Source organism: Mastomys coucha, unplaced genomic scaffold (assembly GCF_008632895.1).
Source record: "Mastomys coucha isolate ucsf_1 unplaced genomic scaffold, UCSF_Mcou_1 pScaffold5, whole genome shotgun sequence".
NCBI lineage: Eukaryota > Metazoa > Chordata > Mammalia > Rodentia > Muridae > Mastomys > Mastomys coucha.
This window is the reverse complement of record NW_022196911.1, coordinates 98,806,686-98,816,868: the sequence shown is the minus strand read 5'-3', so window position 1 is coordinate 98,816,868 and position 10,183 is coordinate 98,806,686. Positions and strand designations below refer to the sequence as shown.

At 44.5% G+C, this 10,183-nt stretch overlaps 1 protein-coding gene across 2 annotated transcripts in view; it reads left to right on the top strand.

Annotated features, from left to right (window-relative positions):
* Positions 1-313: 313 nt before the first annotated feature.
* Ccdc43 (coiled-coil domain containing 43) overlaps positions 314-10,183 on the top strand; it is a 12,991-nt gene continuing 3,121 nt past the window's right edge. The window contains exons 1-4 of one of the 2 annotated variants that reach the window (XM_031353123.1): positions 314-590; positions 5,713-5,800; positions 7,426-7,561; positions 8,966-9,021. In XM_031353123.1, coding sequence (XP_031208983.1) covers positions 315-590; positions 5,713-5,800; positions 7,426-7,561; positions 8,966-9,021 — 556 coding nt within the window. In that variant the 5' untranslated portion in view covers position 314. Of the gene's footprint in view, positions 591-5,712; positions 5,801-7,425; positions 7,562-8,965; positions 9,471-10,183 lie in introns of those variants that run through there. The other variant, XM_031353122.1, reaches the window with a different exon arrangement.

Sequence of the window (10,183 nt, the reverse complement as noted above, 5' to 3'; positions counted from 1 at the left end):
TTGGAACGGCAGTGACAGTGGTATTCCGCACACAAGACTCAGTAGGGCATTCTGGCTTCGTTCACATCCCACAAGCAGATGTGCTGGAATCCGTGGCGAGCGACAGTCCTCCGAGCTCTCTGTCGTGTGGCTGACAGTGACATTGAATCCGATGGTTGCCAACGATAACGATACGGTTCAAAACTCACCTGCGGGAGTTCCTGGGGCCCACGCGACCACGCCTCCACCAAGAGGCGCTTGCTGCGAAGATTTAGCGATGCCTCAAACCGGGGTTCACGGCCCGGCGCTCAGAGGTGGAGGATCTCTCTCCGGGCATGCGCGCTGGGCCAGCGGCGCGGCCCGTCAGGCACTGCGGTAGGCACCCTCCGGTCCGGCAGGACCCGGTCCCCAGCATGGCGGCGCCCAGCGAAGTGGCCGGGGCAGTCTTCGGTGAAGGCGATGGCGGGGGTTTTGGATCCTGGCTTGACGGACGGTTGGAGGCGCTGGGAGTGGACCGAGCCGTTTACGCCGCTTACATCCTCGGCGTCCTACAGGAGGAGGAGGAGGAAGAGAAGCTGGACGCCCTTCAGGGTATCCTCTCCGCTTTCCTGGTGAGTGGAGTAGTCCGGACACCTTCTGTCAGCCTTACGGAGACATCTGGGAACCTCTTTCATTACTTCACATTTCTCTTCTCCTTTCGCCGTCACGAAGGCTTAGTGATTTCACTGGGAAGAAGCATAACTCTGAGGGAGAAGTGGGCTGCTGCTCCCTAGCCAGATTTTAGGTTGCAGGTGTATAGAGAGGATGGGATTCCCATATTCCGGGCAACAAGGCTCCCTGGGGTGCCTTTGGATGTGCTAGAGAGTGTCCTGAAGCCATTGAGGTGTGTTAATGGCAGTTTAACCATAAACGTCTAATAGTTGTATTTCCATGGTTTGCGAGGTTCAGAGAGGGGAATAAAAGGTTTTTGAGCCGTCTGCCCATTAGGGGGTAGTCTGAGGGCTGTCCCATGACAAAAGCCTGTGGGAAGTTCCCTCTTGGCTCCAATTCAGTAGAGTCCTCAATTGGTTAAGGTAGTGGGGATCTTTTAAAGATAAGCAACGTCGGGAAATTCAGTAATTATTAATGTGTGTTGAGTGGGGTGGTACCCTGTGATGAGACAGACTGGAAAAAGATAAGATATTTGCCTGGAATGGCGCTGGTGCACATCTTTAATCCCAGCACTCAGGAGGCAGATGCAGGCCGATCTCTGTGACTTCAAGACCAGCCTGGTCTACACAGGTCTACCTTGTCTCAAAAAACAAAACAACCAAAAAGAAGCAGGTTCCTGGGTGAGGCACAAATCTTTAATCCTAGTTCTCAGGAGGCAGAGACAGGCCTTTGTGGTCCTACGTAGTGAGTTCCTGGACAGCCAGAGCACCGAGAAATCCTGTCTCAAATACTCAAAAGCAGGTTTGTAATCCCAGTCCTGTAGAAGCCAGCAAGTGGGAGGCTAACTTTGGGCTTGCCAAGTGAGACCTTGGCAAACCAAAACAGGAAGACTCACTAATTTAGAAATTCGTAATTTAAAGCTGTATTTATGTATCAGGTGATCAAGATGCCCACTTTTCTAATCTGATTATTTGTGTGGAGTTCATCCCTCCCTGTCCCACTCCCAACAGAAATAGATTATATGCATAGATTAGATTCCCTACCTCTCTCGCCTGGGGATGTCCTGTAGAGGCCTCTCCTTTAATATAATCCAGTTGGGGGCTGGAAAGATGGCTCAGTAGTTAAGAGCACTTGTGGCTCTTACATAGGACCTGAGTTCCATTTCCAGCACCCACATGGTGGCTCACAACTACCTGTAATTCTAGTTTAAAGGGATTGGACAAACTGTTCTGACTTCCATGGGTAACAGGCATACACGCAGCCAAAATACGCAATAAGTGCAAATCTAATAAATGAATAAATACAACCAGCTCAAAAGTAAAATTTGAAGAAAATATCTAATAAAAAAAAAGTAAAATTTGCTGCATCTGCACTAAATACCATAAAAACCGTTATCCTCACACATGGTTTAGGCATCTCTTGAAAACCAAACTGCTACTGTGAGAGTCAACCGCCCATTAAAGGCTTTGTTCTTTGAAGTCTATCACAATGAGCAGGTTTGGAGAATGAGTTTATCTAGTGTCCTTAAAGTCAATACTCAGGGATTAGAAAGGAGAAGCAAAAGGTATGATGAGCATAGATATAAATATGCTTATATGTTCTTTTTTTAAGAGATTTATTAATTTTATGTATATGAGAATACAATAGCTATCTTCAGACACACCAGAAGAGGGCATCTGATCCCATTACAGATGGTTGTGAACCACCACATGATTGTTGGGAATTGAACTCAGGACCTCTGGAAGAGCAGCCAATGCTCTTAACCATAAGTCATCTCTCCAGCTCCTAGATGTACATTCTTTATGTAAAGAAATGGAAACATTTTTTTTTTCAAATCCAAAAGTAATTTTTGGATTTGACACATGCTAGAGACGGTCACACTTAAGTTCAGTTCATTGAGAACATGCTGGAAACATAACACACTGACGCAGCTGTCCCTGATCCCACTGGCCAGAACCACTTGGTCTATAAATGGAAAAGAGCTAACACAGCTTGTGAGGAGCTCAGGGGGTTCCGTGGGAATATAGCACAACAAATTCTTTCTTTTGACTCCAAATTTCAGATTATAAGAAGAAAGAATAAGAGGCAGGGACTTTAGGGCTTTATTTGTAGCAATGAGGTTCCTAGGGACTCCAGGAAGCAGTTGAGCTTGATATTTAGTGTTTCCCATGGTGATGTTGATGGAGTCTGTGACTATTGCTAACAAGACACAAGTGCTTGTTCTTGACTCTTAGTAGAAGAGGCAACATCAAGAATCATATTTGCCTTTGCACAAACTGCAGAAAACAAAATCATTTTAAGGATGATCCTCCCCCCAATGTATCAAATTCATATATCACATTTAATTTTTTCCTAGTTACCTGAAACCCCACCTTTATGTAGACTGTCTTTGGGGAAGAAGTGCCAGGAATCGTATAGTGAGGCAGGAGTCCTGTTGGTGAAGCAACTGATAGCATTTCTCTACAGAGGAAAAAAGGGCCAAAGACTATGGTCTATATCCAATACATAGTTCACAGCTCTGTTCGACTCCATGTAATGTCAGAGGCCCTTGACTTTTGTAGAAAATCCCATTCTTGGAGAAACAAAATAGATTCATTGTTCAGGATTATGAAGTTTGTTAGCAAGACTTTGAGGTAAGATTCAAGGTAGTATACAATCCAGGGTAGATAAAGGCTCTCCTGCTCCTTTTCTCTCCAGCAGTACTTGCACTAGATGATCAACTTGTGCACCATATATATATATATACATACATGTATGTATACATACATGTATATGTATACATGTATGTATATATATATGTATGTATATATATATATATTATTGATAGAACTATTTTATCCCTGACACTGCTTGAAGTATTTGGAGGAACAAAATAGCCTGTTGTGGAGTGCTCTTCTAGAAAGGAAAGCCTTTACCATTTATTTATAGTCCTGTGTTAGAACTAAGATTGATTTAATCACTGACTCTTCACTCTCATCTTTGTGCCTTCAACATGGCAGACACTTAATTGGGGGCTAAAAGGGAATAATGAATGGCTTCCTTTGGATTAGATGAGGAGCCTGGGAGGACAAGTTGGTTTGTCCTCCAGGACTGTTCTGTTGCTCTTGCCTCTCCCTTCCTTGTATAGCGCTGTTTTTCTTTGCTTGGCGTGTGTGTGTGTGTGTGTGTGTGTGTGTGTGTGTGTGTGTGTGTGTGAGTGCCCCTGCTAAATAAAGGATGAAGGGTGGGAGAAGGGGTTTCTTGCTAATAAAAAGAGGATCTGCAACAAGTTGGTGTTTTGACTCTCACATTTCTGTGGGAGATGGTATCTAATTGTTAAGAGCTGGGTTGGGAATAGTGGTGTGTGTTAGTAATCCCAGCACGTTCGAGGCAAAGGCAGGAAGATTGCTGTAGGGTCAAGGCCAGCCTGGGCTACAGAGTGTGGCCCTGTAGCCACTAACAGCAGGTGTGGTGATGCAAGCATTTAACCCCAGCGTAGCAGGGCTTTGGCTACTTTGTGGGTTCTTCTTTCTTCCATCCTTTCAACCCCATAACTCTAGGTAAGGGGGAAGAAAGGATAGAGAGGAAAGGAAAGAGATGCCCGAATAAAGTCAGGGGTTGGAAAGGGGGCGATGGTTATCCTTAGACTGCCTCCTGTTGAACAGGAGTTCTGAGGAGTAGCGCTGAGTTCCTTGCAAGTTTGATCTTTGCTGTTAGGATATCTAATTTCTTATTCTTGTTTCTTCTTTGCCCATGACTACTTTTTAACAAACTATGACCAACAACAGTCAACAACTCACCCGGCCTCCTGGGGGCCCTCACATTTACATACCCTCTAAAAAGTCCCCAGAATTCCAGACATCACAACAATGGCAGAAACTATCTGCACCTGGCAAAATCACACCACCTGCTGGAGCACGAGGCAAATCATAGTCAGCTGTCCTGGACAGTCTGAAGCAGCCCTATATCCCACACTGGGATTAAAATGAAGACATGTTCTTACAATATTTCTTTGTTTTTTTAAAGAAACCAAAATTCCCACTAGACCCCAGTACTTGAAAGACAGAGGTAAGAGGTTCATGGGCAACCTCAGCTACTTAGCAAGTTGGAAGCTAGCCTGGGCCACAAAAACTAAAAAAAAAAAAAAAAAAAAAAAAAAAAAAAAGAAAAAAAAGAAAAAGAAAAAAAGAAAAAACGAAAAAACAAGGGTAGAATTTTGATTTAGGCAACAAGTTTTCCTCCAAAAAAATGAAGTTAGGCAAGAGAAAAGGGGAGACACTTTAGCAATCTGTAGCACAAAATGGAGGCTATCATGAATAACAATGTAATAATATAATGTGTTTCAAAGATGTGTATTTTAACTGTTTTCCCACAGGAAACTGATAAGTAGTGAGTTAAGGAAATAATTAGATTGATTTCATCATTCAGCGGTAATGTACATAATATCAGACCAGTGATGTGGCTCAGCAGGCAAAGGTGTTTTCTGCCAATCAAGTCGGATTCCTGAGACCCACATGGTGGAAGGAGGGAACCAAATCCTACAGTTGTCTCTGACTTCACAGGCTCATGATAGTGTTCACAACACAGACACACACACATACACACACCTCACATCACACACAAAACAAAAAACTAAACATTGTTTACTGTATCCTAAGAGTAGACAATGTATACAATTATTAATTAAAAAGTAAAAATATTTCTTTCTTTAAAATGAAAAATGAAGGCTGGGCGGTGTTGGTGTATGCCTTTAGTTCCAGCACTCAGGCAGCAGAGGCAGAGAGGATCTCTGTGAGTTTGAGGCCAGCCTGATCTACAGAGAGAGTTCCAGGACAGCAAGGGCAATTATATATAGAGAAAACTCTGTAAAATCAAACAAAGGATGAGGCAGGGCAGCGTGGGTACGCTGGACAGCAGGTATGGGTTCCTGGACACTCAAGATGGCTTCTGAGCCCGGAGCCTCCGATGAGAAGCACTCTCACCTGTGGCCCAAGTCCTTCCAGGGTTTCTCCTCGACACCAGTGGGGAGAACGGTGTCCTTCCTTAGGTTGCCGTTGTTTCTCAGGGCTTTTCAGGAAATTCATTGGCGTGCTTTCCAACTAGGAAGAAGATTCCCTCCTTGACATCTGTAAGGAAATTGTGGGACGATGGTCAGAAACGCGGGATGTCACCACCACAGTAAAAAAGGAAGGTAGAGTTGGCCTTACTTTAAAAAAAAAAAAAAACATTTATTCTTCTGTATATGCCTGTGCATGTGTGTAGTGGGTGCGTGGGTGTGCGCATGCATGTGGTATGAGGGTCAGGACAACTTTGAGGATTTGGATCTGTCTTTCCACCTTGAGGAAATTCAGGTCTTGAAGATGCCAGAGCTCCTCCACTCACTAAGCCACGGAGCTGGTCTCAGAGTCTCTGGTCCAATCTCTGGGATCTTTTCCTGTTAGCTGTTAAGGGGCAAGGGTACCATTTTCTTCTTTGGACATTCGCTCTTCCTAAGATAATTTGCATTAGCAAATACTCAGATACTCTCTTTAAAGTTTTAGCAATCAGGATTTCCTTTTGCCCTTTGTCTCTCCAATCCGCCCTGACCACAGCCATCTTCCCTGTGGTGTGGATGTGCCTTTTGTTTCACTTAGTTTCTTTTCTTTGTTTTTTTGGAAACAATCTTTCTTTGTACCCTGCAGGCTCCACGGAACTCTTTATGTGGTCCCTGCTTGCCTTGAATTCCTGATCCTCTTGCCTCAGCCTCTTAAGGGCTACAAGTGCGCACCACCATACCTGCATCATTTGAGATTTTACTTTTCCTCCCATGCTATCCCCCAGGAGATTTGCATCACATGCATAGGGTCAGCTATGGTCTCCTGCACTCAGCTCTTGAAGGCTGGGGCCCTCACCCTGAGCCATGTCCTTGGTACATCCACCGTCTTCATATTTTCATCACATAGCATAAATTATGGTTGAGTTTCTACTTCACTTGGCTGAATCCTTTTCCTTTGAAAATGAAAGAGGAGTGGGCTCATATGCTCATTAGGATGGTAAATTAGCTACAGAGAACTCAAACACAAAGAATCTAACTTAAATTATACAGTGTTGGTCCTCAGTCTTGAGTACTCAGTATAATCACATAATAGACTTGGTTTGGGGCCTGGGTATTGGTGTTGCTTTGTTTTGCTGGAAATAAAAGCAAAGCTGGTGTGTGTGTGTGTGTAATGTATATATGTATATTGGTTTGTTAATACGTTTTATTTTTTTTACTTTTAATGTATATATGTTGGGGGGGTATGCATGTGAGTGGAGGTGCCGACTGAAGCATTGGATCCCATCTAGCTGCAGTTACAGGGGACTGTGAGCCACCTGATCGGAGGGCTGGGAACGAAACTCCAGTCCTTTGCAAGACCCACCTTGATTGAGAAGCAGGCACAGACTGTGGTACTCTTAATCCTGGAGCTGTCTCTAGCCCCGGGTATAGGTGTTTTTAAAGAGTTCCCCTAGGGCTGATGAGACAGCTTAGCAAGGTGCTTAGTGCACAAGCCTGGTGTCCCGAGTTCCAGCCCTGGAACCCCATAAAGGAGGAAACTGTCTCCCCACAGTTGTCCTCGAGGCTTCGGTGCACCCCCTCCCCAATAAATAAACATAATCTAAACTATTTTTTTGCAAGGCTTTTCCTTGACTCCTGAGTGGCCCGGGTCCTCAGCTTTCAGGGACTAGCAAATGTGCGCGGAGCGGTTATACCTACACTGACCACTAGGGGGTCTATTGCTTTGGGAGCTCGTTTTCACTTGCCCGCTGTCCTCGTCTCTTCCTTCTGTTGCCACACAGATGAGGTGCAGGCCATCACCACCTTGATTGAGAAGCAGGCCCAGATTGTGGTGAAGCCCAGGGTGGTCTCAGAAGAAGAGAAGCAGAGGAAAGCAGCCCTGCTGGCCCAGTATGCCGATGTGACGGACGAAGAGGAATATCCTTTTTGGAGGCTTAGCACCATTCCCTTGAGCTCATGCTAGGAGTATTGGACAGTTTACATCACCTCTGAGAAGTTGCAGTCCCCCTCTGTAGCCTAGCTTCCTCTTTCAAAATGACAGTGGCCATGGGCCTTTGTGGGTTCGAGAAATGATGTTGGAATAGTTGGCATGTGACTTCTAATTCAACACATAACTGGCATACTCCAGATAGAATTAGAAAGTACTGTGAGTCCTTGCACTTGTGGGACACTGTATTAGTTACTCTTGTTTTGGCTTGCAGTTTGAACTGATACCCTCCACCATGGTGGGGAAAGCAGGGCAGCAGGAGCAGGTTTACATTGCATCTAGTCAGAAAGCAGAGGGAAACCAATGCTGTCATCAACCTGCCCTTCCTTTTGATTCAGTCCAAGACTGTAACCGAAGGAAAGGTTGTCTCTACATTCAGGCGTAGCCCATCTAGAAACTCCCACACAGACATCCCAGAGGTTCGTGTATCTGATGATTCTAACCCCATCCAGCTGACAGTCAAGATGAATGGTTATGGCTACTCTTATCTGTGGTGGAGTATCATACTTGCTTTCTGCCAAACATAACTTTTTAAAGACAGTCTCATTATGTAGATCAGGCTGCCCTCAAACTCATAAAGATCCTCCTACCTCTGCCTTCCATCTCCGAGATTAAAGGCATGCATAACCACGCCGGCTTCCCAAAACGGCTTTTAAAGTATGAGTTCTTCTGAGGTTAAAACACAGATCTCAGGGCTGGAGAGGTGGCTCAGCAGGTAAGAGCACTGACTGCTCTTCCGAAGGTCCTGAGTTCAGATCCCAGCAACCACATGGTGACTCACAACCACCCGTAATGAGATCTGATGCCCTCTTCTGGTACGTCTGAATATGTATAATAATAAAACACAGATCTCTGGGCTTTTTCTGAGTTTCTGATGTAAAGTAGCCTTAAGATAGAGACCATGGGTGATGTGGGCTTCTGGAAAGTTCCTGGAGGCTCTGAGAATCTGTGTGTGTCTGTGTGTTCTCATGTAGCCGAGGTGGCTTTGAACTTGCTGTAAGAATGGTGCCTGGCCTTGAATTCCAGATCTTCCCGCTTCCATCTCTGATGTGCTGGTGGAAGCTGTGCTGTTTCAGAATGTCTTGCCCGTGGCTATTAGGTAATGTCTATGTGGTGGCCTTTCCAGACCACCTGACCCTTCTTTTTAGCCTCTAAGAGGATTTTAGGGAAGCTTCAGCCATTTCCCCCATGATAAGATTTTCAGAAATGAGTCTCGGCATGCCCCCGTCCTCATCCAGCCTGCTTCTTACCCTTATCAATGAAATGCTTTTCAAACTCAGTTTGAGATGTGTGAAGGCCTTTTTTTCCACCTGGTTTTCCTTAACGTCACTCACTGAAGATGAGAAAGATGATCTGGGTGCTTCACCAGCAAACATCGGCTCTGACAAAAGTATCCTTCTCTTTGTCCATCCCTTGTGTTTCTCCACAGTCCTCCTGGAGATCAGTTGTCATTTTGCTGTCACTGCTACAGGCTTCCTCTCTCCAAGGAAGTCGTATCATGTCAGTATTGGGAGCCCTATGCCTAGCACAGCCCTGGATAGCCAACTTAGCAAATACTCTACCCCAAAAACCACGTTAACAAGGGCCATGCTAGCCTCCAATATGCTAGGGTGACTCAGTTCCTGATTTCTGCCTCCACCTCCAAGTGCTCTGATCAAAAGCATGCCCCACACCTAACAAAGGAGGTGGTTTTTAAAAATGAATTTATTTATTTATTTATGAGACAGGGTCTTACTAGATAGTCATGGCTAGCCTGGAACTATCTATATAGAACAGGCTGGCCTGAGATATGCTGGCCTCTGTCTCTGAGTGCTATGATTAAAGGAATGCACCACCAAACCTGGCTTCTTGTTGGATTTTTTTTTTTAAAGATTTATTGATTATATGTAAATACACTGTAGCTGTCTTCAGACCCCCCCCAGAAGAGGGCATCAGATCTCTTGACAGATGGTTGTGAGCCACCATGTGGTTGCTGGGATTTGAACTCAGGATCTTTGGAAGAGCAGTCAGTGCTCTTAACCATTGAGCCATCTCTCCAGCCCTCTTGTTGGATTTTTGTTGATTTCTTTGGGTTTTTTTGATTTGTTTTTGTTTTGTTTTGTTTTTTATTTTTTGAGACAGTGTCTCTCTGTTCTGGAACTCGATACTTGATATGTAAATCAGGCTGACTATGAACTCTCAGAAATTGCCTATCTTTGCCTCCCTGAGTGATGGACCACCACAACTGGCCTCACCTGGCTTTTTGGTTTTTTTTGGTTTTTTTTTGAGACAGGAGTCTCTTTTAGTCCAGGCTAAACTCAAACTGACTATATTGGAGGCTGTCCTGTATTTCCCTTCACCTCCCGTAAGGTATGAGCCACCATACCCAACTAGAGGGAAAAAGTATATATGTACTTTTATATATATTAAGCATATATTAGGTATATCTAATTTTTGGTGTGACAGACCAACAATATGGCCGTGTGTATGCTCAGACTCTTACTTTATACCTAAAGTAGAGAAGTTAGTTTAAGAGTATAGGAGAGGTTAATTGCCTGGTACTTTTGTTTTAT